At 42.5% G+C, this 27,864-nt stretch overlaps 2 protein-coding genes across 4 annotated transcripts in view; one reads left to right on the top strand and one right to left on the bottom strand.

Moving 5' to 3' along the window:
- Positions 1-27,864, bottom strand: part of LOC147708002 (uncharacterized) — a 507,148-nt gene that overhangs the window by 263,790 nt on the left and 215,494 nt on the right. For all 3 annotated transcript variants that reach the window (XM_086926813.1, XM_086926814.1, XM_086926815.1), the window contains exons 4-5: positions 3,788-4,039; positions 1,309-1,404 (exon numbers count right to left, since the gene is read on the bottom strand). In XM_086926813.1, coding sequence (XP_086782939.1) covers positions 1,309-1,404; positions 3,788-4,039 — 348 coding nt within the window. The remainder of the gene's footprint in view (positions 1-1,308; positions 1,405-3,787; positions 4,040-27,864) is intronic.
- Positions 13,258-16,856, top strand: GPR31 (G protein-coupled receptor 31). The gene has a single exon (XM_086925277.1). It carries the CDS (start codon positions 13,277-13,279, stop codon positions 14,231-14,233), a length of 957 nt encoding a protein of 318 aa, XP_086781403.1. The 5' UTR covers positions 13,258-13,276; the 3' UTR covers positions 14,234-16,856.

The following is a 27,864-nucleotide window of genomic DNA, read 5'->3' as shown; positions in this document are numbered from 1 at the left end:
AACTAAGGAAACATATTGAGTCCCGATGTCATCTCAACATCCTGTAATTCTAGATAGATCACTTAATCTCCCTGTGCCTAAAAAAAATCCGATCTTGTGTAATGTAATCTGGTGCTCATGTGAAGCCCTATATAAAAACTGCAAAAAAAATCTGAATACATTTATTTTGAGGTTTGCTTCTGTTAATTAAATCTTCAGGGCTAGTCCCGGATGTTGTTGATGTTCAGCTAGAGCACATATAAACATTCATATGTAGCCTTTCACCTCTGACATACCACTAGGATTCCTTACAATGGATGTAAATGTCCACATGCTGGAGATAGCCCACCCACTGCTAGTAATGTCACAGTATGCAAAATTGGATAAAACGGCTAATTAGTTTAAGAGAAGATTGTCCCTGGCATGGCATCATCTGAATACATTATATGAATCTAAAAAGGAGGTGGATTATAGAAAGCTATAACGACTAAATAGGCTGAGATGTGCAAGACACACACCTACAGAGTTTAGGCATCTTATAGTTGTATTTTATTTGTCATAATAATTTTCATCTTGCAATATTGTTTTTATGTGGATCGGGGTTTAAATTCTGGAACATTTCAGGTTTCCACAATGTCTTTATATTCTTTTTTTATGCAAAACATGCGCACTGCATAATATGATGTTGTCCCTCGATGAACAATATTCTGAAATAAACAGTTTTGGTTAATTGAGCTATTATAGGAAATCAACACATTTGTTTACTTGGATGGAGAAATCTCCTTAGATAATGTTGTTTACGTGGTGGTTTAAAATAAAAGTGGAATAAGGTAGTTCACCACTTCATATTCAATTGTATGGCCCTCAGTTTGAGAATCACATCTCCCATATAACTCTCATCAACCCTTCATCTTTTATCCTCTCAGTTGATACTAAAATGTATATTTAGGTGTACGAAGAGTCTGCAGAGGGGCGGAGAACTCTGCACACATTAGTGTATTTAATGAGAAGGCGGAAAACTCTGCACATAGTTTATGAATTGCAATTTGTAGTACGTTTTGTAATACTCCAAAATGAACAACAAAATACAGTTTGTGATCAGGCTCTGAGTCTCCATATCCCTCACTGAAAGAAAAAGGTGCCATTTCCACCCATGCGCTCTTTAAGGGCGACCTAAATCTCCAGGATTCAAGAACTAACTGATATATGCAAAATAAAACAAATAAGGATCTGCACTCTGGCATATTCTGAACTAAATAAAGAATTTTCCTGCTAAAGGTCTGCATGTACATACAATTTTGAATTTCTGTAGTTATGACTTCTACTTACCGTTGCTTGCTGGTGGTTCCTCTTGCTGGGCTTCCTGTCTGGATAACTTCTGCTTCATGTGCCCGTCAGTTGATGGCAATGGGGCCGTGATTTTGACTACAATAAAGCAGCAGAATTTGAAGTAAATTAATTACTTTTCAATGATGTGAACATCTGCTTGACCAGGCTGATGGTCGCACACAGGAAAGATAAATACAAACTAATGCATTTTGATATCAAAACGTATTCAAAACATGTTTGCTGTTCATTGAAATGTACACCTTTTTTGATTCCTTGAACCTCCAAAATGTTTTAATGCTAGCAGATTCCAAGTATCATTAGTCAAACAATATACTTACCAGATATACACATGACACTGATATAACTCAACATACTAGGAGGCAGATTGACAAAATATGTGGATTCCTATGGAAGCATAAGCATACAGTTTTGGTCTGAGTAGTGTTTTTAAATTTTTGGGATTAACAAACCCACAAAGTGTACTGTGGGCAAAACTGTGTCCTTTGTGGATCCCCTGGAGGTCCCAGTCCCCCTAATTACAAAAGGTCCCTTAATTCCGCTGAGACCTGTAACAGCAGTTATCGGGCCCATCAGAATAAACTGTATTTTACATTCACCTGAAGTTTTCCGCTCCTGAAAGCAGTCAAAAACTCCAGTCAAAAGACAAAGTCAAATTAAAGACCTACTCGGGAAATCAGCACCGGAATTACTGGTGTCCACCTGTAAACCCTTATTTCTTAGTGGACCCACAAGGTCCAACCTACACTATGACGACTTTGCTCCACCCCCAGAGTATCAATATCCCTGGCATTGGTAAAACAGGGTGGGAAAAAAGCAGCTCCGTTTAACGGACGACTTGTAATGAGGGTCAGAGAGGCTATCCGCCGCTGCATAGTTACGATAAATATGTAAATGCCAACCTTTCCATTTTTTCCTTCCTCACATGGAAAATATTTTCCATGTGAAGAGATCCCTTTCCTTATATCTCCTAAAAATTGAGGTATTTGGTAGCTTTCCCAAGCATCGCTAGTAGAAGTAAGTGTATGTTTAGAATTAAAATGGGTGTGAGGAAAGGCATTACTACTTATACCTTAGTTCCTACAAAGTCGTGACTTTGTGGGTGTTCACCATATTTGCAATGCCACCTCTTAAGACAGTCTCAGTGGAACAGTTATTTTCTCAGTCCACCCATCCTGGAGACTTTCCATAGTCCTAAATTATATTTGAAAATTGAAAATTCCTCAGATCCTTATTTTGTAAGTGAAAAGCAAATCATTACTTTGACCACATGAACTCCATTGCTTAGTTGTTGCTAACATCTGAATATTAGAGAGCATTGCATCCAACCACCCATGTTTAAAACAGGGTTGAAACTCTATTTTAAACATGGGTGGTTGGAGACAGTGATCGCCACCACCCAGATTTGAGCAACTAATAAGTACCTATCTGCTCTTGCTGAATGAGCTCTATGTAGGGTAGCAATCTAAAAGACGTGTGCATCTTTTGTTTCCTCACTTGTATCACTCACTGAGCTGTTTAAAGGTTATACAAGCTTTTACTTGCCACCTCAATACTAATACTTCCTTGAGATTTGTCCCCCCCCCCTCCTCTTTCTAGAAAATAATTGGCGTCCTAATAAATATAGTTTTTATCATTCTAAACTTGCCTTTAAGTCTTGGGTGTCCTGAGTTCCTCTTTGTAGGTTTGACTCCATACTCTTCTGAAACAGAACTTTGGCGCTTCTGGTAAACCTTGAGGTTACGTGACTGCCCACCAAGTAATTCATTCCGTGCATGGTGACTTGAAATATTTGCCTTTCTCTCAGAGTGCTTTATTAATGAGTCTTTTTTGTTGTGCAGTTGACACATACTTATCTTCAAAAGAGATGTGCTGCAACTTTTCCATGGGTCCCTAATATCATTATGTCCTTATGGAGGTAAGCCAATGGATAGATTTCATTAAATCTTCCAGTTCACCACTTGAATTGACTAACTTTGTGGGATTGATTCCTCTGCTTCAAATTTTTTCTTATGTCTGACATCATTTGTAATGTTGTCTTACCATGCCAGTACATTGCTGTCATGACATCTGCATTATGTATTAATATTTTTCAAAGTGTTATTGAAACTGGTACTGCTAGAGTCTGTCTGATTGGGAAATTTTGCATTTCTGCCCAATTCTCTCAGATGTTAGAATGGAGCAAGAAATACGGCTGTTATTCACACAGTCTTCTACATAGCAAAGCATTGTCTCTGTGTTTAATACAGTATATTGCTTGACCAATACTCACTCTGAGTTCCTGGCCGAATTGCTAATTCCAATGAATATGGGAAATTTCACACTAGCATTAATACCTGTGGTTCTATGTTATGATATTTAAAAAAAACAATGAGATGAATGTTTTCTACTAGCAAGCTTGTTTTAATATTGGTGCCACTAAATATTGTGCATGCTCTTTGTTAACCCTTGCACCACTGACCTGAATTATGGGTGGGCGGAAGGTTGCTTGACGTCTCTGAGTGGCTACTGCTGGGCGAAGATGCTGGGGAGTTGCGCTGCATGGAAGGCTGCATTGCCCAAGCTGCGGCAGCTTGGCTTCCATGATGATGAGCTTGTGTGGTGATGTCTGTTGGCGCGCTTACAGGAAATGATGGGGTGGAGTATCCCTGAATAAGCGCCGGTCTTGCAGCTACAAACTGAGATGGAATTCCAGGCGAAAATGGATATCCTGCTGCAATAAATAAGAAGGCAATCCATACATGATAAAATTCAACACAGAAGAAACACACGTGCAAGTTATTTTTCTCTCAGTGAGACTATATATCATATAAAGTATTTCTTCTGTACATTTCAAAGACATTGGGGGCCAATGAGGAGATTGGTAACCTCACAGTGCAATGTGGCTGAAAGGCAAGTTATGTATGAGGTCACAGAATACTGAAGCGACTTACAAAGTCCTCCTAACATATGGCAAGTCGTGTTATGTTATTTGTAATACACTGACACAATCACTCCTCCCACAGTTTCATTTTACATCCTTGACCTCTTGTTCTTTATTAAGAAAGTTATTAGTGTTGCAGATATGTAGAATAAACATAGTATCTGCTCTGTGAAAATAAACATGCCACTGTGTAGTTTGACATTTGTTGCGAAAACAATCTTTACATAGATTAGTATGTGTAGTAACCAGGTTCACGCTGATTGTGATATTTCATGAAGATTTATTCGAGTTGGTTACAGCTTAGAAGTACAGAAGTAATTAACCCCACCAGGAGCAGCCAGCAAGGCGCTCAGCCCTTCTCCAACTGTCTGCTTCATACACCAACATTCTAAGTGACATCAACACAAGAGAGTTCTACAGGTGGAGGAGTGGAAAGCATGTAATACATAATAACCCAGATATTACAGTATGTCACTTTCAGAAGTGGCTGCGGTACAGATTGAGTGGTAGATAGAATTCTTCTATTTTTTTTTCAGATTTATATAGTGCAAACTCGACCTGAAAGTAGTGGAGTGCTTTACATGAGCACCGGTTACGGTACACAAGGACACATTCATTTATTTTTTATTTTTTGGTAGGTACGGAGAGATACTCGGCCACATGCATCAAGGTATTTAGGAATCGCAAACGGTGCGATTCGGTAAAATCGGCCGTTTGCGATTCCTAAATATCTTTTTAGTATGCATCAAGCATTTTTGGAAAAATCGCTATTTTTAGCGATTTCCAAAAATGTGATTGCTTCTAAGGAATCGCAAATTTGCGATTCCTTAAAAGCAATGCATGATTGTTTTTAAAATTGCGAATTCGCAATTAGGGGGGGGCAAATTACCACGAAGGTGAACCTCGTGGTAATTTGCGAAAAAGATTTAAAATGATACAATTAGCAATTTAAACACTGTCATGTTACAGATACACATGTCCTTAGGACATGTGTATGGGAAACATCCACTTTAAAATAAATTTCAGGGGTGCAGGGGGGGGGGGTCCTTTGGACCCCCCCCCCCTGCACCCATGGAATGCATTAACATTTTGCGAATTCCAATTTGCGAATTCGCAATTCCCATTGATTCCTATGGGCCTTTTGGCCCATAGGAATCAATGGGAATTGCGAAATCGCAAATTGGAATTCGCATAATATTAGCGATTCGGTAAAAATTGCGATTTTTACCGAATCGCTAATTTTATGCTATTTCAATCATGCATCCCGTTTTGCGATTCTTTATTTGCGATTCCCTAAAAATTGCAAAAAAGGAATCGCAAAAACGGACTTTGATGCATGTGGCCGACAGTGATTTGCCCAGAATCACAGGATGTGGACAGGACTCCGAGGCTCGAACCTTGGTTCCCAGCACCAAAGGAAGCAGTCTAGCCGTCAGAATACATCATCTCCCCATTCCTTCTATTCAATTAAAAAAATGCTGATAAAAATATGTCATTAAAGGCTGAATACTGCAGCATTTCAGGTAAAGATAGTTAAGAAGATGTGAAAAACTAGCAACCCATTTCATTGTCTCAAAAGCATTTGCAATTCTCCTAAGTGACCTTCCTTTCACACTCTCGTGTCTCCAACAATAGGTCTTGTCACAGCACAACTCAACTGTAATAAATTATTACTGCTGAGTAGTGATTTCATTTTTTAATAATAGACGACTAGTGAGTTCATAGCTAGAAGGTACTAAGAAAATTAGAGTCATGTTTTTATATATAAGTTAATGTTCTCCCAACTGTACATTATGTGGGTATTTCAGTCAGCTAACACACAAAGGGACTCAGCAAGACCCATTGACACGTGTCATGTGTAAAGCACACTAAAAAAAGGTTCTTGTAAGCGCTATTCATAAGAAGTCACTGGATGAATGTGACTGTTATTCACGAGGGATGATGTTTTGCCAGTGCACTGGCATTTGACTAATTCATTTATGAAGCACTCAGATGTCTCCACATGGGGCTTACTTGTCGTCCTTACTGAGGATATCTTAAAATGACCAGTTTTAATATGTGAAGGTAAGCACAGGTGATCGGAAAGCTGCCTGAATATACATAGAGGGCAGGGTGTTAAACAAGCATTGGTAAATGCATACGGTTTCGCTTATGTGATTAATAATAAGCTGTTTTTTGTTGTAAGTTGTAGCTTGCTTAGTAGTTGTACAATATAGGTTGCAGAGAGTCTGTTAACGTGTTATGGCTTGTTTATGTACAGAGTAATATATTGTGCAGTTACTAGTTGTATAGTGCGGTTAAGTAGTAGCAAAATTTCGAAAAATGAAATGAAAGAGGGAAATAATGGATTAATTGATGTAATAGCAATATTACATTTTAGAGGAGTTCTGACAAATTCTGGGTTGGTGCCGCGGCACCTGTTGCACCATTCAAATCATGTCCCTAGTGCCTACAAGATAACTGCATTTGTGACTGCCTGTTTAGTTGTAAAATATAGCACTATTTGGTGTTTAAAAGAGCTCTGACAACTTTTGGGCCCAATGCCACAGCACCATTGAAATCATGGCCCTAGTGCCTGCTAGATAACTGCACTTGTAAATGCATGTTTAGTAGTAAAGTTTAGCAATATTCTGCGTTTATAGGGGTCCCTAGACCTTTTGGCCCCGGTGCCCCTGCACCTGCTGCACCATTCAAATCAAGCCCCTTTTAACTGCAAGATAACTGCAATTGGGTCTGCCTGCATAGTAGTAAAATATAGCAATATTAGGTGTTTCGAGGAGGTCATGACAAATTTGTGGCCCAGTGCCACTGCACCTGCTGCACCATTCAAATCCTGACCCTGTTGTCTGCAAGGTAACTGCACTTTTGACTGTCCGTTCAGTAGTAAAATATAGCAATATTAGGTGTTTAGTGGGGTGCCTAATGCTTTTGGTCCTGGTGCTACCGCACCTGCTGCACCATTCAAATCATGACTCTAATGCCTGCTAGATAAATGCACTTGTGACAGTCTTGTTCAGTAGTAACATTTAGGAATAATCTGGGTTTAGTGGGGTCCCTACAACTTTTGGACCCCGTCCCACTACACCTACTGCACCATGTAGATCAAGCCCCTTTCCACTGCCAGGTAAGTGCAAATGTGACTGCCAGGTTAGTAGTAAAATATAGCAATATTAGGCACTTAGAGGAGAGCTAACAACTTGTTGGCACGGTGCCACTGCACCTGCTGCACCATTCAAATCTTGACCCTAGTGCCTGAAAGATAACTGCACTCATTACTGACTGATTAGCTGTAAAATATAGCAATAATAAGTATGTAGTGGGATGCCTGGAGCTTTTGGTCCTGGTACCACTACACCTGCTGCACTATTGAAATCATGACCCTAGCGCTTGCTAGATAACTGCACTTCTGACAGGCTGTTCAGTTGTGAATTGTAGCAATATTAGGTGCTTAGAGGAGTACTGATAACTTTTGGGGCACGTGCGACTGCACCTGCTGCACCATTCAAATAATAACCCTGTTGCCTGCATGATAAATGCACTGGTGACTGTCTGTTTAGTAGTAAAATATAGCAATATTTGGTGTGTAGTGGAATTATGACAACTTTTGACTCTATCGCCTCTGCAGATGCTACACCATTACAATCATGACCTTCTTATCTACAAAGTAACTGCACTTGGGACTGCCTGGTTAATAGTAAAATATAGCCATTTTAGGTGTTTAATGGGGGTACCTAGAGCTTTTGGTTCTGGTGTCACTGCACCTACTGCACCATTGAAATCATGACCCAGTTTGCTGCAAGGTAACTGCACTTGGGACTGCCTGTTTAGTTTTTCATGTAAGCAAATATCTGGGTTTAGTGCGGTCCCTAGAGATTTTGGCCCCGGTGACACTGCACGTGCTGCACCATTCAAATCAAGTCCCTTAAAACTGCATATAACTGCAATTGTGACTGCCTGTTTAGTAGTCAAACATAACAATAATATGTTTTGAGAGGAACTCTGTCAACTTTTGGGCCCGGTGTCATAAATCGGAAACTTCATTATTGATCGAAAGATGAAACGTAATGTCATTTGAAATATATGGAAGGTCATACAGGAATAAGTAGAGACTTTTCTACAAATGTGGAACCCATATCTGATATGTTATGTGGATGTATAATATGACAATACGTGGCTTCCTTATACATATGATATCGTTGTATAAAATCAATAAAAATATGTTTTATAAAAAACTCTTGGGCCCGGTGCTACTGCACCTGCTGCACCATTCAAATAATAACCATGTTGCCTGCAAAATAACTGCACTTGCGACTGCCTGTTTAGTAGTAAAATATAGCAATATTTGATGTTTAGTGGAGCTATGACAACTTTTGGGCCCCGTGCCACTGCACCTGCTGCACCAGTTAAAACAAGCCCCTTTTAACTGCAAGGTAACTGCAATTGTGACTGCCTGCATAGTAGTAAAATATAGCAATATTAGGTTTTTAGAGCAGTTCTGACAACCTTTGGCCCCAGTGCCACTGCACCTGCTGCACCATTCAAATCATTATCCTGTTGCCTGCAAAATAAGTGCACTTGTGACTGCCTATTTAGTAGTCAAATATAGCGATTTTAGGTGTTTAGTGGGGTGCCTAGAGCTTTTGGTCCTGGTGGCACTGCACCTGCTGCACCATTCAGATCAAGTCCCTTTTACCTGCAAGGTAACTACAGTTTAGTAGTCCACTATAGCAATAGTATGTGTTTAGAGGAGTTCTGACAACTTTTCAGCCCAGTGCTACTGCACCTGCTGCACCATTCAAATCATGACCCTGTTGTCTGCAAGGTAACTGCACGTGAGGCTGACTGTTTAGTAGTAAAATATAACATTTCCCTTGTATATCAACTTTATTTTTGATGTGCAATGTTTATTACAACATTTAGAATGTGATCATAATGACCAAATAGACTTAACCCCTTGCATGCGTCGGGCGGCCCAAGGCCGTAAGACGTCACTGTGGGCGTGTGCGGAGGACGGCTGGGGGCCGTCCGATCCCCCGCCCACTCATTAATTCCCCAGCACCGCAGCGGAATTTGCACCGCGGTCAAGTGGTTACGTTGAAAAAATCAATCCTATAATGCCTACAAAGTGCACTGAAAAGTACTGAGGCATGAATAGGAAATGCCACAAACATTCTAAGGCTAAGGTTTCTGCTATACACAAATAAGTAATGTAAAAAGCAAGCATTCCACCTTACTGTTAGAAGCTGTCTGCCTTTTCAGTGGGAAGAGATCTTATCTTTACAGTGAATGGAGCTTAAACAGTGTGAACAGCTTTAGTAGAAGTATCGTAAATGCGTACAGCCAGGGGAAGTGAACAAAAAAAAGATCCACACAAAAATGAACATAGTAAGTTGGCTATGGTAACTGGTAAGAGCCCCCTTTTAAGATATATTAAATGCAAGAGACTCCACAAGCACAGTGCAAGCGCTGTGCAGGCCAAACCTAAAAAGGACAGAGCTGCCCTCACAGGAGCTCGAGTTGGGTGTTTGACCTCAGCACAGGATAACTAAGCGCCTGATGTAGATTTGTAATAAGGAAGAAAACAAAAAGGAAATGGACGACAGGCGCTAGAAAGACAGTCCAGAGACCTCAGAATAAACTGCCATTGCTGGCACCACTTCCAACTGCCACCTAGAAGTAATTGCCCAGCCACAAATTGCCTGGTATCACTTTAGGCTACGTTTATTTAGCTGTTCATGCTACAGTTTACTCTTCTGCCTTTGGCTGAGGAGCACTCGGGCAGACTGACCACAAGGGGAAATGGAAAGTGTGGAGGAGCAGCAAGCACATCAGGTCATGCCAAGGGAAGGTGAAATATCCAGTTGGGCCCGCTGGTGTCCTGTGAACACATGCACATGCATAGTCTAGTCAACATTGGGAAGATGTGTGTCAGCCTTTGAGTGTCCGGGTGAAGAAAGAGGCGTATCAGGGGCCATCAAGGTATAGGGTGTCGGCAATGGTGGTGCCAGGGGAGTGCTTCTGTCTTGAGGTAAGACTCACAGTAGGGACCTCTGCAGACTCATACAAGCAAGCAACACTGTGAATGTGTCAGGCCTGCGTGAGAAGGAGGAACCTGCGAATTGCCAGACGGTGGAATGGTTGCATGTTTCCAAAAGGCAGTGGGCCTCATTGACAATATTTTGAAGCACGGAAGAGCAACAAGCATTCCTGCTGTGCTGCCGTGCATCAAAAGAAAAGGACAGGAATGCACTATGTCTACAAGATACGGCGCATTCCTGTCCTGTTTCCCAGTGCTGGTGCATAATGGGCTGCCATGCGTCATCGCAGGAACCCTCGTGCCATGGTGCAAGGGTGTCTGCTTTGTAGGGGTGATTGTTTTTATGCATGGTGTCTGCTTTGTAGGGGTGATTGTTTATATGCAGGGTGTCTGCGTTGTAAGGGTGATTGTTTTTGTGCAGGGTATCAGCGTTTTAGGGGTGATTTTTTTGTGTGCAGGGTGCCTGCGTTGTAGGGGTGACTGTTTTTGTTCAGAAAGGGACACTTTCCTGCAAAAATACAATCAAGAGTGGTGTTTTCCTCTTTCAATGTGTGCTCACACATAGAAAATAGAAAGACGAGAAGAAATAAAGGTATTTCTCCGTGTTGCACCACCAGGAATCTGACATATTCCCAGGTTTATGAAAACTTGTAAAATTGGGAATACGTCAGGCTCCATGGATTTTGCATGGGAACACCCACAGCAAGACCCATGGAACGCCCCTTTCACTTAGAGTAATGCCTGAAAGGGGGCCATATTTACAACACCAAGAAAAGCTACACAGGGTGCCTTTATGTTGCCTTGTAAATATGGGCAGGCACACTGCGCCACAGGACGTAAAAGAAAATGATGCTTCAGCAGTGCAGTGGACTTGTAAATAAGCCCCAGAAAGGTCAGTGTCTGCCTGGAGGTTGTGGAAATCAGGCTTGTTGTAACACGCACAGCAGAGCTCTGCTGCATTCTTTTAGCTGCCAGGGGATGCCATAGTAATTGAGCCAGGTCAGTGCCAATATTCAGCAGTCTCTCCATGGCAGGCCCAAGGCAGAAGACCCAGCATTTGCCTGTAAGTTGGCCAGGAGGTTAAATGTGTCAGGCTTAAACAAGTAACATGAAAACATTTTCATGCCATGCATCATAGAAAATAACTGGATCACAACCCAGAAAAATGCTGCATCTTGATATGATGTGCACAGCACTACCAACCTATGTGAGTTAATATAATCAGGAGGGCAGCTATGTTTGATAACATGTTGGCTACAGAAAACTGAAGATTAAGTAAAAGAAGCACAGGGGGGTTCCCTGTAGTGTGGGAAAGTAGAGAAGAGTAGCACTGCTTGAGGAAGCGTGAAGTGCAGGATCTCACGTGTTGTGGCCTGAAGTGCCAAGTTCCGCTTTGATGTGCTCCGGGAACAGTCGTCACTGCGTCTGAATGGGAAGTTGCTATAGACTGGCTTGTCTAAGTGTGTGATTGCAGGTAGTGGAGTCTGACCAGTTTTTGATTGCTGTGTTTTTAGCGCTTTCAATCTGCGCCTAATGGAGGCACTCAATGTTGCAGGAGGTGTTTCGTCTGATGTTTGTGCAGCTTCCAGAGAGCGTGCTGCTGGAACAGACTTAGACACTTTATTGAGTCAGGCACATATTTACAACAGCTTGATCAGCTAGTTTGACTGGGTGTTAAACGTGCTCGAGAGCTGAGGTGCATGTTTATGTGTGTCACCCAGCACACAGACATTCTGTGCACCATCAGCTTCCCACAGCATCCACAATCAACATTCTACTGCATGCCCACACAGCACAGGCACACACAGACACATCACGTCTCTAGTTTCCAAGCTTCCAAAGTTTGAAGAAAACTTAGTGATGTTTGCAAAGTACAATTACTAACAATATTTTAATTAGCAAGAAATCAGGAATAACAAACCTTTGCCTCAACCCGCCCTCCTTTGTTTTGATTGGCAATTTCTTCTGTAGGTGATCTAAGGGAAAACCAGTAAAAATATCCTTGAAACAAAACTGGTTGATTTTTTGTTTCAATTCAATCAGACCCAGCAATTAAAAAAAGACCAAACAATATAGTTCAAAGGACTGGAGTCCCATGGGGCGACTGCGGCTTCTGCAGTCATAAGGTCTTCAGAGAAAGGGCCAGCTGTTGGGTGGTGCGACCGGTGCAGCCGCACCTGGTGCTGACCTTGGGAGAGGTGCTCTTTTAGGAAATAACTTTTGGTTTTAAAAGCACCTGCTGCAGAGTTCTGTGTGTGTCCAGCACTTTTCAGGCAACATAAAAATGTCAAGATAACTCTGGTGATTAATGTTCCTGCAGAGAGATCGGAGTTTTGTTGGTGATGCGTTTTACGTCCTGATTTTGTGCTTCTCCAGCCCAAACACTCTTAAGATATACTGCCTACAGTATGGATGACGTGATTCCTGCACCTTGTAATCCTTATTGTTTAATGCAACTTTTCCTATAGACTGATTTACACACCATATGATTAATTGCCTCTGTATAATGTATGTGATGTAGTGTCTTGACACCCTACAATGATACGAGAAGCACTATAAAACACATTAAGTGCATGTGAGAGAGGGGCTGTGGAGAGATAATGGGCACTATAGGAGAGTGGTAGTGGGGGGATTTGTGGAGGATGAGGTCAATTGGGGGGGCGGGACGGGGCGGGGCATAAAAGATTGTTGCACTGGCGCCTGTTCGGAGGAGCCAAAGAGAAACTATGTTTTACTTAGTTGGAAATTGTTTAGAGTGTATATATAGTACATGTAATTTCGAAACCGTTTTGTCTACTGTCCTATTGAGCTACTGAGGGCTGTGGTTTGAAATATTTTTCCACCAAACCATTACGTTTCCTCTTTTAAATAACACGGAACTGTGTGGTGTGTGTTTATCTTGCAAACGTTCCTTTCTCTCACCCTGCGAGCTGTTTGTTTGTCATTATCGTTGCCACACTCCAAACGCTGAAGAACCCGGCACCAGAAGAATGCAGGCCAGCTGGAAGAACTGCTCTCTCCGCAGCCAAGCTGTGGAACACTCACTGGTCGCACTGCTGATTTTTGAGATCGTTCTTGGTCTCTTGGGCAACGCCATTGCCTTATGGACTTTTTATTACCAAGTGAAAATCTGGAAGCCGCACACGATCTACTTGTTCAACCTGGTGATTGCAGATGTCCTGCTCATGGTGGGCCTGCCACTCCGCATCGATTTCTTTCTTCGACAAAAGCAGTGGTTTTTTGGGGACGCCTTCTGCCGGGTTATGCTGTTCCTCTTGGACCTCAATCGCAGGGGAAGCATCGCCTTCCTCACGGCTGTAGCAGTGGACCGCTACTTCAAAGTCATCCGCCCACACTCCAAGCTACAAGTGAGCTCATCGCATACCGCCAAGTGGATATCCTGCTTTATCTGGCTGCTGGACACTGCATGCACTTTGCCGATCCTGACTTCGTCCAACATGGGGGCCAACACTACTGAGTGCCGTAGTTTCCACCTACAGTCGAGCCACTCCTTCAGGGCCATTTGGCATGACGTTGTGTTTTTTGCTGAGTTTCTAATTTCATTTGGATTAATCTTGTTCTGCACGATTGCCATTGTGAAGAAACTGAGAGACAGGCAAATGGAAAAACAGCCGCGGGTGCAGAAAGCAGTGGCCACACTCACGGCAGTGGTAGTGGTCTTTGTCATCTGCTTCATGCCAAGTAGCTTGGCTCGGGCATTGGTGTTATTCTTGCAGACGTCAGACAACTGCCACCACTTTTCAGTGGCCGTGAACGTGTTTGATGTGGCAATTTGCCTGACCTACCTCAACAGCGCAATGGATCCAATTGTGTATTGCTTCTCCAGCCCAACATTCAGATATTCGTACAAAAGGGCTCTACATTCAATGCGGAGGAAGACTTTGGGGCCACAAACCTTGAACGTGACCAAAGACTCAGAGAGTTGAGACAATAGGAATACTCTCATCTAAAACAGGATTTGAACCCCTTGCAAGCGGTGCAAATTTTCGCCCTGAGCAGTGATTTGAATAGTGGGTGGGATTCGGACGGCCCCTGGCCGTCCTCCGCACATTCCCACCATGACGCATGACGGCCGGTGGCCGTCCAGAGCATGCAAGGGGTTAATGTTTGACTGGTTATGATCAAGACAATATTCATTGAACTGATACCTTGGAACATGCGTGCACTCGCTACCAGTCTGAGGAGGGAGCATTCTTGAGAAGAAGTTTTAAAAAAGAGTTGTTGTAAAATGAAATTGTATTGATAAAGTGGAAAACCTGGAAAATAGGAAATTTAGCATTACTATATTGTAAGAAAATGCCTCTTTTTGCATGTTCACACCAACATTTTTGGACTGATGCTCCTGGTTTATCGAGTCTGAGCGTGCACTGAGGCCTGCTAATCAGACCTCACTGCCAGTTTTCTAACCCATTACAAAGTACATGTCGAATTGACTACCCCCAATTGGCGAGGACTGACTTACTTGTAAGTCCCTAGTATATGGTACCCAGGGCATGTAAGGCAGAGTGTCCACCCAGAACTGCATCTCTAATTGTTCCACTCTGTATGACAGGATACAAAATGGCCTCCAGCCTGTCTTTGCAGGATGTTTGACAGAACCCTGCATGCATTTCCTGCGCATGCCTTTACTCCGTAGACACTACCCCAACTACAACATTATCACACGTTCCTTTGCCGTGCAAGTCATTACAATGACTTGCCTTAGGGGGGCGCTGTACTTTGGATTAGTAAAAATTACTATCAGTAACGTCACAGTCAGGGTAGTGACTGCAGAGTAAAGGCTGTTTGTGTGCTTCTGCCTGTGGGGTAAAGGATGTTTCGCACACTGCTAGTTCAACTTTGCCATTCAAATAATAGCAAAACCCCCACTTACCTTAGAAAAATATATGTAAGTCTCCTCTAATGAAGGCCTATAGAGCTCTATGGCAGGGAGCTGCATATTAATAAGTGTGGCATTTAGTTTATATATGTCTTAACAGCAACACTTCTAAATTGTAATTTTTATGTGGAAAGGTTAGTAGCTCCATTGGGTTGCACAGGGTTACTAGCTGACCCCTCAGCCTGGCTAACTTATTAATGGGACTACCTAGCTGGATACTGTAAGGTATCAAATTAATCATGTCATTAAACCCGACCTGATGTCCAAGAATGCAACTTTTAGAAAGTTGCCACTCTGTGACCCAGTTCTCCAGCAGCCTTACACAGGCACTGGACAACAACATCATCCTGCCCACCTAGGGAATAGTGTGAAAGACTCCCAGGAACAGGAACAATAGCTGCCTTCACTGGAAGCCACTCAGGATGTTAGCCCAAATGGCAAGCTTCAAAGGTGAATCCACCTTTGGTGGGAAGATAACGTTCACACTCCTGAGAGGCTGTGCTTTGTTCAGGTTGACAGGCTGGAGACAGGGACAGAGAGGGAATCCCATTGCCCAAATGTGTTCTCCCATGTTTATGTAGCCATCAGGCAGCAACACCTCTAGGGTGGGCTACAAAGTTTCTGACATCTGGGAAAGGTTCCTGATATCTTGAGAGGGAACAAAATATTGCACTCGGGGATTGGTAGATGCCACACATAGTTAGAAAGTTGTCCCCAAGAGGGAGGCGACCTGGTAGCCCATTACCTAGTGATTGCATAATCCTCCAAGGTCACTTTCTGGGTATAAATATGGCACCCCTGGCCCCCTCTACCTCAGATCACATCAGAGATGGAACAAGGACCGAACTACGACTGCCCCGGCTGCCTTGCCCTGGACTGCATAAAGAATGTCTGCATCTTCTGCTGGACTGCACCTCCTGCACTAGTCTGTGCGTGTGGCTCCGGGAAAAGTCATGCCCCAGCCCCAGATTAAAGGAATGACTCAAAGTAACAATGGACTGATCCCCTGGAACCCGCACTGGGGTGACCACAGCTCAAGTAGCCCACACAGGCAAGTTGCTAGCCACTGCAGATGATTTGTTGCTAGCTGCCATTGGGCACCCCAGGCGACCGATCCTTGATGGCCAAATTTTGTACCTGAGTCAGCCAGATCCAAGAGTGTCATTTGAGTTCAGAGTGGTCACCCAGGAGAGACACCAGCCGCCACTAAAGAACTGTGCAATGACCGCTGAACACGGAGACCGATATCCAACCTCAGCTGGCCTTCCATGGTCTCAAAGAGGACTTCGAGGGAGCCAATGTCTTGGGCCAAAGTCACCCCACCTGACTTGTGGACAAATGAATAGCCGCAAAAGCACCTCCGTTGACCACATAGCATCCGGAGCTCCTTGAACATCTTCATATCCTTTATCCTCAGCATTAAGAACTCTCCATTGATGTCTACGGCGGTCATGCTGTAAAGTGTAGAACTGGACTAGAAAACGCTCTGGTGGCCAGGTAACTGTCTAAACATACCCCATTGCTCCCCCCCAACCTTCTCTCTGTTGGATTTAATGGCCCACACCAGGTTTGAGTAGTTGAACTAACTTTTACAACCTTTAAGAAAGTTTACAAACTTTACAACTGCCAGTGTTTATTTGCAGTTGGATCAAAAACTAAGATTTCTTTAAAAATTTTATCCCTGGAATCCTCAGGTGGATTTTGCTCATCTTGGACTCTATACATGAATAAATATATAATCTATTTTTATAAATTGGTGTTGTATTTCTTTCATGTTGGGTGGATTTCCTCTTTTGTTGTTTGGTTACTGTTAAATGCTTTACACTTGTTTCTTTGTTCAAGCCTTCCTGTTCAAAGGACAGCTACCCAGGGTTAACCTTAAGGTTGTGCAAAGAAGCCTGACTGGATCCAAGACAAGTTTTTGTGAGTGTATGTCATGATAAGGATGCTAGCTATACCATATAATACACCCAAAACTCACATATATGAGCATATCATACTTTCCAGCGTGTCACCGCATATTGGCAGTCCAGGATGCCAGGGGTACAGGAAGCAAACAGCTCTGCTATATTTAGAAGCTCTCAGCATAGTAATACCATGTGTGAGAGGTGAGAAGTGGCTGCTGTGTGTGACAGAACTTGTGGGTAGAGTTAAGAAAATACAGTGTAGAAATCGTAGGAGGCAGAGTTTCTGCTACTTTCCAAATAACAATCGATGGCAAGTCATGTTAACGCTGATTTCGTTTTTTCATTTACAGACGCAAAAGCAGAGACATTGCCAAATGAGCTCTCTGTTGCCTATTACTGAAGAGAATGGTCTCTCAAAAATTGGTGCACTATGGAAATGCCAGGGTTTCCACCCAAAGGGTCAGGCCCAAGGCTGGATCTTCTGAGAACCTTGAGTTGACTCAAGGGCACCGGTTAAGCACGTAATAGGCAGCAATAGAGCAAAGTTACCAAAATGAAGTAACATCAAATCCTCTCCGCTCCACTCCTCTCCTCTTCTCCTCATTTCCACTCACTTCTCCTTTTCTCCATTTTCTGCTCCTTCTCTCTCTTCTTCTCTCCCTACTCTTCTCTCTTGTTCTTTTTTCTCCTCTTATATTCAAACCTCTCCTCATGGTGCATGTCCTCTACTTTTTCTCCTCTTGTCAACTCTCCTTGCCTCTCCTTTTCTCCTCTTCTGCTGCCTCCTTTCTTTAACCCTCTCTCCTACTAAGCCAGGTTCTTTCTCTATCTACTGTCTTTCTCCATTTGTCTCCTCCCCTCTTTCTTCTTTTGGCTACAGTTCACAGAATCTTTTGGTTGCGCCTTACCCATGTCTTAGAGGTAACATTCTTCTGAATTTCCATGAGAAAGGCGCTTACACGCAGAACTTTGTTTTGTGATTCAGACTATCTATCTAAATATCTATCTATCTATCTATCTATCTATCTATCTATCTATCTATCTATCTATCTATCTATCTATCTATCTATCTATCTATCTATCTTGCCATGCCACTTTTTTTGTAAGTTTTTCCCTTTTAAGTAATCATTTATGTTGAATTGCATATTCCAGAAAATTAGCCCAGATTTGTACTACAGTGATTATGGTCTGGCTTGATAGTGCAGCTATTGCCAGACAATTGTGTGAACATCACTAGAGAGGGGCTTTCGCTCCATCAATGTGTTGGGAGTCAGGAGTACATGTTTTAATTTGGCAGAAGCTGCATGCTCCCACAAAAAACGTGCTTTTTCACACAACTGTGATGATTTTGTTTATTTATCCAGCTGCCTGAGCTTTAACTTTCAGGGGCACTTACAACATTGTAATGCCATTAAAGCGTCTTAGATAACCCGATAACCCGATAATGTATAGTGTTTTTCTCTGGCATCAGCACAGATGGGAGGAGGGCAGTTATTAACCTACACTGATGTTTAGGTCTGGCTTTCCAGCGCAACTGTCATCTGACCTCTTAGCCTACATCAGTATTATTCTATAGTTCTTTGCTTTCGCAAAAATACATACCCATTCCAATGTTATTTACTTGTAAGGCTTCACATTATCATACAACATTCCTTTAATGCCAGACCTATTGGCATTGCCAATGCTTCTTCTTTTTGTGGCAGCTTTGGCCACTGCTGTACTTGTCTAAGATGTTAGGAATCTCAGCCATGATATGAAGTGCTGTTTTGTCCATATGAGTACTCCCTTTCTCAACGTTCTCTTGATCGTACTGAATTATCCTTCTCTCCAACAAAATTATTTACTAATATCGAGTGATTTAGTTTTGAAGCAATGGGAAAAAACGACCCAAAGGGCATTGGTCCTGCTCAGTCATGTTTAGTGTACCGGACCCCTAGCAACCACACGACACCATGCCACAGCATCAACTGCACTAATGAAATTACACCCTTGTTCATCTACTAAAAGTAGGCTAACTTTCTTTTTTTTAACTTAAAGAGAAAGCAAGGATGGCATCTTGTTTTCAGTGCAATGCTTCTATTGTTGCCTTTACTCTGCATTGTGTTTTGTGTGACAGTAAACTACTATTTACATTACCAACTTTATTTTATTTTTATTTTGTACAGGATTTATAATGCACATGGCTGCCTCAGCGACGAGGCGTCACAGCGCAGCCAGAAACCTGAAGGGAGCAGGGGGTGGTACAGCAAGCGTCTTTGTTGTTAAATAGTGAGGAATAACCAAGTCTTTATGGACTTCCGAAACATCAGCAAATTAGATATGGCTCTAATATTCACAGGGAGGGAGTTCCAGAGTTTGGCCGCCAAAAAGCCAAACAAGCGCCCCCTCGCCCTTGCTTTCCTAACTCGGGGGACACAGACCAACCCGCAATTGGTGGATCTCAAGGCATGCCCAGGCACATAGGGCTTCAATAAGCCCGAAAGTCCAATAGGGGCTTGGCGCATCAAGATTTTATGTGCAATGCACAACACCTTAAAGTGAAGACGGGCTTCGATGGGCAGCCAGTGCAACTTTAGGAGCACATGAGCCACCGACTGCGATCTTGGCAGCGCTAATAACATGCGTGCTGCCGCATTCTGGACTCTCTGGAGGCGCTTGATACTTGCTCTATTAGCGCCTAGATACAAGGCATTTCCGTAATCAAGCCTCGCCAATATGGAGGTTTGCAAGATGGTTTGGCGCACTTCAGATGAAAAAAGGCCAATCAAAGGTCTTAGGCCTCTCAGGAGTCCAAAACAAACCGAAGCAACAGCTTTTGTCTGTTTCTCCAAGGTTAGACCGGAATCGAACCAAACGCCTAGGTTCTTTACCATATTTTTGGTGACGGAGCGGGTTTAAGATGGTCAGGCTCCCACTGCTCCGACCACCGCTCTTGATCTTTGCCATAGAGAAGACTCTCCGATTTGCTAGTGTTCAGTTGAAGGCAATTAGCCTTCATCCAGTCGGAGATCACCAACAGATCTGTTTTGAAACTTTCCAGGTTTGCACAGCAGTTTTTGGAGAAGGCAATCACCAACTGGGTGTCGTCAGCGTACGACACCAAGAATAGACCCCTACTTCTGGCCACCTCCGCTAAAGGTCCCACATAAAGATTGAAGAGAAGTGGGCTCAAGATGGAACCCTTTGGCACCCCATACGCTAAAGGATGGACCTGAGAGTGAAAAGGGGGGACTGAGACTTGAAATCATCTTTCAGTCAAAAAGGAGCGAAGCCACTCCAGGTCAATGCCCCTGATTCCGATCGTCCAGAGTCGTTCAAGAAGAATCGTATGTGACACCGTATCAAAGCGGCACTTAGATCCAATAGGACCAAGGCCGTGGAGTCTCCTGCATCCAGCCCGTTACGATAGTTTCCGTGACGGCAAGGAGAGCTGATTCGGTACTGTGGCGGGGGCGAAACCCATGCTGGGAAGGGTCAAAGATGTTATGAGTGTCCATGTATTTAGATAGAACTGAATTTACATGTGCCTCCACCACTTTCGCCATGAAAGGTAACTGAGATATAGGGCGATAATTACCCGGATCGTCCGGATCGAGCAATGGCTTTTTTAAGATTGGGATCACCTTTGCGTGCTTCCATTCCCTAGGGACTGAGGCAGACTTCAGAGAGAGATTGTCTACTTCTACTGCCACAGGAGAGAGGAGAGGAAGAAGCTGGTGAAAATGTGCTGAAGACATTGGGTCTGCTGGTGAGCCCGATTTAATTTTGGCACTCAGGGCCCCAAACTTTAGAGACATTAACTCGTACATTTTGAAAAAAGTATGATCTTTTGCATTGTTTTTTATTTATGAATGTGATTTAAATATTTTACTGTCTCTATAAAATATCTCGTAATTGCACCCAAGTAGGGAACTTGTCAATGGAAGAGTGTCTGCTCAGACTTCATTCACATGAGAACAATTAATATTATGTGGTCCAGCGCATTAATGCTTATAGTTCATATTTTAAAATTAAAGCTGCAGTCTGTTCTCTTCAATGTTTTCAATGTTCCATTGTTGGCATTTGAATAATGGCAACTTTTAACCCCTTGGACGCGGTGCTAATTCCGCCGTGGCGCTGCAGGGGTGGGGGGGTGAGTGCGGTGCCGCTATGCTTGTGACAGAACCACGCCATAATGAGTCACGGGCGAGTTGTGCTCATGACGGCGTGGTTCCATCACAACCCCCCCACTCACAAATTCACCTGCACAGGCAGGAAATCAGTGCCGCGTGGGCGGAGCGGCCGCAGCATGACGGAACTACGCCATCATGAGCACAATCCACCAGTGGCTCATGACGGCGTGGTTCCGTCATAAGCAGGGAAGGGTTTAAAGGCCATTTAGATATCTCTTCTTGCAAGCTAATTCTGGGTGCCACCTTTGCAAGGGTGGACAATCTTCAGCAGGCATTCTAACAGAAAACAATACTGAGCAAGCAGGGCTTTATGGACAGGAAAACTACACAATCGGTATTTACGGTGCTGTTAACCATTGTATATAAACTCTTGAACTTTTTTATGTGTGTCAAGCTAGCAACAATAACTATTCTTTCACTTAAGTGCGGTGCATTCCCAATGTTTCAAAGTTTTGAAGGAGTCTCTACTTAGGGCACATAGGTTGCAGAAATATAGCAAAATGTATTTCAGGTAAACCACGTAATCAACAAATTAATCAGCGGGCTTGTAGAGCACCGCGTGTCACCCCAGGGGGTCTCCAGGCACTGGTGGGTGGTGCGAGCCTCGGTGGAAGTGTGGTGGTGGTGGTCTAAGAGCCAGGTCTTGAGCTGCTTCATTAAGTCCCTCAGAGATGAGGAAATGCCAAGGTGGAGGGGGAACTAATTCCAGGCCTTAGCGGGAAGGTAGGCGAAGGAACAGCATTCACAGCAGCACAAAAGGACAGTTTGACCAACTCTGATATATGATTAATCCAATATCTCTATATACTAAACCTTTACTGTATGCTTTGGATAAGGGTGCAACTAAACCCAAACTTCGGGTGGGGGAGATAAAACCTAGACCAGTCGGGGTGGAGACATTTTCAGAGCTAAATCGGAATCACTTGTGGGGCTCTATTCACTCATCTGGTACAATACATTATATAGGGTCTCTGTCTATCCTCGTCTATCCTCCCTCTCTTCAGTCTCCTCATTCGCTTTCCTTCTTTTGGTTTTTCACTCTGGGCAGCTCTTGTCTATTTGTATTTTGCTCTTTTTCAAACCTTTGACTCAATATTTTGCAATGAACCCTTCTCTTTTTCCTTTCTCTTCTTGCCCTTGTAAATCTGTTTTCTTGTGATTTCAACTATTTCTCAACTAAGCAGAGGGTTTGAAGTGCTCTGAAAACCTGCATGCCATGCAATATTCCTTCAACAGATAGAGGTCAGATGAATGTCACCAAATGAACAGTAAGCTGCAAATTCAAGATACCTGGTCTTGTCACTCAAGATTATTACCCAAGCCTGGATCGTCAAATCCAGCAACACCAGGCGCAGAAATAACAAAAAGGCAGGGCTATTGGTGACAAGCACTGCCTTAAGTGCATAAGCAGTGAATTTGAGGGTACTGTACTATTATAGTTAATCATGACCAGTTCAAATGACTGGTACACGTTTTTGATCATAAAGGTAGCATTTCAAAATCACATGATAATGTCATTATGTCATTAAATTAATTAAATACTCTTCATAGTTCATGGCTATTGCAAATGGATTTTAACCAAAACGAAGCCTGGGGACAAGTATGGTATATCACAATGTACAATGTTATTCAGGACTTATCACTAGTCATGGTGTGTGCTGAAAGGACAAAATCATTTTGAGTGAGCACCTGAAAATGTGAGTGTGTTTCAGGAAATGATGTTCACAGTGTCCAACAGCTGTAGTAGGAGGTCCCTTACCTAAGTGAGCGTACAACTGGAAGACAAACTAGTGGTCTTGCTTAAATTATCACCTATTTGAGTTTTATGAGCAATCCAGTATTGATCCAGGGCAGTTGGGATTCAGTTCCACACTGGCCGAGTTTAGTAAGGAAAGTTCTTCAAGAATTCCTGTATAATTCAGTTTTAAGTACTACTACTAAGTCTTCTCAGGAACCAATCAGCAGAATTACAGCTGCAATATTCCTGTTGTGTAAATGTAGTGCCTTGATGCAGTTGTAGCTGTATCTTCATCACCACAGAGGTTTAAAAAGAACATCTGCTATCTGTTTACTGCATGTGTACGAATTTGACAAGGCAACACCATTCTCACTTTTGTTTCTTTACCATGATTGGCATCCAAGCTTAAACCTTGGTAAACTGAACTACTTCACATTTAGTGTGCATTTCCAGGAAAACCAATAAAAAAATCTATTCTTGAAATCTGAGCATGACACTTGTGTGGTGTAGCATCCTGGACTAAAGATCATACTCTACCGTTGTTACATTGCTAGTTCTTTTGGCCATGGATAGAGTCCAGTTGTTAAGACCTAGCCACATACTAACATAACATGCTCTAGTAAGTCTTGACTGAGGGTACCTATTGAGCTCATTCATCCCCCACCTACATCAAAAGCTTCCAAAACAGACAGGAATGGTGCAAGGATATTTGGTGCCTCAGGAAAACGTTTTTATTGGCTGTGCATTTCTCAAAAGGGACCTTATTTGCAAATCCCCGCCGTGATACTGCACTCTTTGAAGCCTTCCCCTGGGGGTGCAATAAGGCAGCAGTTCATCACTTGAGATACTTTTGAATAAAGTTCATTAAAGTTCCATAGAAAACTCTGACGTAATTCACCAATACCGACAACAAATGACATGACTTCACGCATTATTTAGGAGAAGGTATGGTTTATATAGTGCTATTTATTGCAATAAAATGCTCTTCAACTGATTTGTTTCAGTATTTTTAAACTTTTTCATTCTTTTCATATTGTAGCCTATACCTACTCTAACACTAACTTTCACTGACACCTTGTTGCTGATGACAGAAGTACATAGTTTTGCATTGTAATTGCATTTATACAGTGCTTACCATCCCAACTGAGGTGTAAAATCGCTTTACGGTGAATGGCACACTACTCCTGGAAACCAAGTTTAACGGTTAGTCAAGTGGAATATCAGTCATTAGGTTAGGGTCCTGCATTCAGAGAAACAGTTCAATGCATTTACTTCTGTTTCTTTGTTATAAATCAAATGGAATACGATGATAATGTTAAATGGCTTTGTGGCATCAAGCAAGTGATTGAAGAGATAAACAGAGGGGCTAGAAGAGACTGGGTATTATTGGGTTTGGGGGGAAGCAGTTTTGGTATCTACAGAAAGGGGTGTAGTCCGTTAGTAGATATACTAGCACTTGTAACAGTAGATTTTGTCATTTTACAGCACTTTGATATTCAAGTCCACTGCCATCAAATCAGTGAACCCCATGTCCTTAATATTAGAAGAATGAAAGACGGGGATGTCCCTGGAGAGATTCGGAAGACACAGTACTGGTCATTATACCATACCCTATACACAAACATGCAAGTATGCATGCACGCCAACACCTGTGCATTAATAAAAAGCCTAATAGAATAGCCTTCGATAACCACAAGTCAGATTGCAACATTTATTTTGTTTTATTTACATGTAAAAAGAGTTGTACGATATGTACAGCCTCACAGCACTGATAAAATAAAACTTTCAGCTAAGAATTATAGAATTACATTTTCATGTAATACACTTTTTGTTACATTTTATTGAGAAGGCAAAATCCCTGTGTACTGAGGAAAAATTGTGTCTTCTTTGTTGTGGTGTGACCTGCTGATTTCACACGCAGCATTTAGCAAGCTTTGGTATTTTATTATTTATATTCAGATATCTTGATTATGCAGAAAGATAAGGGGCTGCAGGAAACGTTCAGCAAAGAGACAGAAAAGGGTGGATGAGCTTTAAACAGCCCTTAGAGCAGGTGTGATAGGGCTCGGCGTCCTGACTGCCAGGTTCAGTCCAGTCCACTGAGGCTGATGGGGGTGCTAAAGCCATCTAAGCCCAATGGGTGTTGCGGCCCTGCCTCTACAGGGTTTGGCTAAGCATATATCTTATATTCTTAACTCTACTTCTACTTGCCTAGCAGTATCCTAAGATGCATTGGTTAGGTTGATGCAGTGGATACGATAATATTGTCTTGTGGTATATGATATACATAGGGCACTTGCTCCAATTAGCGCCCTGGGTAGAAAGAAATGTGTCGCCCTCGCTACTGCTGGCAAATAAAATGAGGTATCAGCCACTTTTAACAGGCCAGTCCCTGGCTGATATATCAAGCCAGCAACTTTTCTCTGAACACAAATCTCCGCACCTCTCCAGCTTAACTACAACTTAGCTACGTTAGGCTGGTTCCAAGTTGTTTGTTGATGAGGGAAAGGGGCGTTGATGTGGGGTGTGAAAGGGAGTTGGGAGCACATTGTAGGGGCTGAAAAAAGTGACTGCAGCACGTTAAAAACGATTAGAAGCACTATAAACAGAATCACTGGAGCTAAGGTAGAGGGGAGAAGCTCTTCTCAAGACCTTTATTCTGACAGTTCTTTATACCCCTCTGAAGACTGCCCCCCCAGGCCTGGGCCCAGCTCGCCCATGCCAAAACCCAGCCCTGAGTGAAGGTATACCATCATTGCTGGTCATCAGGGAGACATAAGCTGTCACATGTACATTTTGAACTTTGCTATTAGGTGTTATTCAACTTTATCACTCCTTGCAGTACAAGTTCACACCAAGCAGCCTGCACTCTTCAAGGAAGTAAGGTTACATAATGCTAGCTCGAGTGCTCATTTATAACAAGTTGCATACAAAGCAAGGTTTCCTGAGGTGACCTGCGAGATATTTATTCAAACTTCATAATACCCAAAGAAAATCTTCTGTACTGGTATAACAGTCCACCTTTTAGGAGCCCAGAACTAATCTGAACATAATATGTCTCAGCCAGCATGTGTGTCAGCCATTTTGTTCACAGAAGCCATCCCACTCGCTACAGTAGCTCGAACCACCATAACCACAACCAATTCCCAAAATAAACTAATTCTTGGCAGTGGCACTTTGAAAGAGTAAGAAAACCTTGTTAGTGAATCCAATGAACATTATGTGGCTGAAGAGAATATAAGCACACACGAAAATAGGCGTTAGGCCTTTCAAACTCGAACAAAATGACAGTACCATGCTCGGAGATCACAGATCTGGCTTCTTACAGCAACAGACATGGACTTTAGAGGTATACTCAGTCATGCAAGTAGGCCTGTTCAAAACAAATGAAAGAGCTGCCCGCCCAATTTAGTGAAGAACCCAACCTGGACTGGACATGTCCTGACCCATAATCCTCATGTTACAGAAACAGCCTATAATTGTATTGGTGCACCAAGTACTGATGAGTATAATGAATTCTGGGAAGAGCAACCATAAGCCTCAAAGGTCTGTTGAATCAAATATCGGACTTACCCACCAAATTCAAGACTATTGCCACACTGCCGGTACACGGACCTCTGACAGGGTGCCTTGTCATTGGATATGTGTAGGAAACTGGCTCTGTATATACTATACCAAAGTAAGGTATAGTGTGCACAGAGTCCAGTGGATCCCCAGAGGTGTTACGTAGGCTAAAGTAGATAATACCTTGCTGTGTTGAGCATTTGTTGTACACACTCAAGCAGGAAATGGCAAAACACACTCAAAGACTGATTGCAAGACCAATTGTTTTGTATAAAAATATTACTTTGTTACTTTTATTTTAGAATGAAGAGAATATCAACTGCAGGTAAGTACCAGTTTAAAATAGCAATACTTTTCAGGTACAGTAAGAATGTGTTTGCAAAGGCAATAAGAATGCTTTACAGTGATGCTGAAAATACTTTGTGGTGTCAATCAACAGCAGTATTAACGTAGTAATGTAAAAGATAGTTCAATATAAAGAAATACAATGCAATCCTATGGGAGGCACACAGTTATGCACATTTACAGGAAATTACTCAGTTTGCACATTCAGTCTTCGGGGTTCTAACAAACACTGGGCAGGGGTCAGATCATGGTTGGCACTGAACCCTCAGCGGCACTGGGGAGCCTGGGTGCAGAGGTCACTGAGCCCACTGTTAGTTATTATTATTTTATTTTTCAGCTATGGCCTTGTTCAACCAGAGGAGCCACCCCTGGCTCACATACATTTGATGAATATGAATAAATAGAACAGGTGGCAGTTTCAAGACGCATTCATAAGTAAAAGCATAGTATGTATGCAGAAAATGTTGCTGCACAATACATTTTCAAAAGAAAAATAAACTTTTGAGAGTTTCTCCTTAAGCCTGCATTCTGAATGGGCCAGAGGGCGGTGAGGGGGTTGTAAAGGCATAAGGGGGAGCAGTATTTATTAGTCCAATAAAAAACAATTACCCAGGGATAAGTATTTATCAGGTCCAATGAATAACTGCTTGCAGATTTCCCCATTCAAATAGAAAATAATGTGCGGAGTTTGGTTTTTCTGAACCAATATCAGTATGGCCTGATATTTACTGGGTATTTTACACTGGGTAGATCTTGGCGGATGAAGTATTTGCAGCTATACTGGTGATTTTAATCCCCAAAAAAGTGTTTTTGTTAGGATAGGGGAAACGGCCCACTCATTATGAAGTGCCGAAATAAGAGTGTTCAATTCTGCAAAAAGTATACCATTTCCTGCTTTGTTTGTCAATTTCACACTTCGGGTAAAATGCTTGAGAACCAGAGCCGAGACAGA

The sequence above is a fragment of the Lissotriton vulgaris genome, chromosome 6 (genome assembly GCF_964263255.1).
Source record: "Lissotriton vulgaris chromosome 6, aLisVul1.2, whole genome shotgun sequence".
Taxonomy (NCBI): Eukaryota; Metazoa; Chordata; class Amphibia; order Caudata; family Salamandridae; genus Lissotriton; species Lissotriton vulgaris.
The sequence above is the reverse complement of the archived record's forward strand: the minus strand, read 5'-3'. Positions and strand labels throughout refer to the sequence as shown.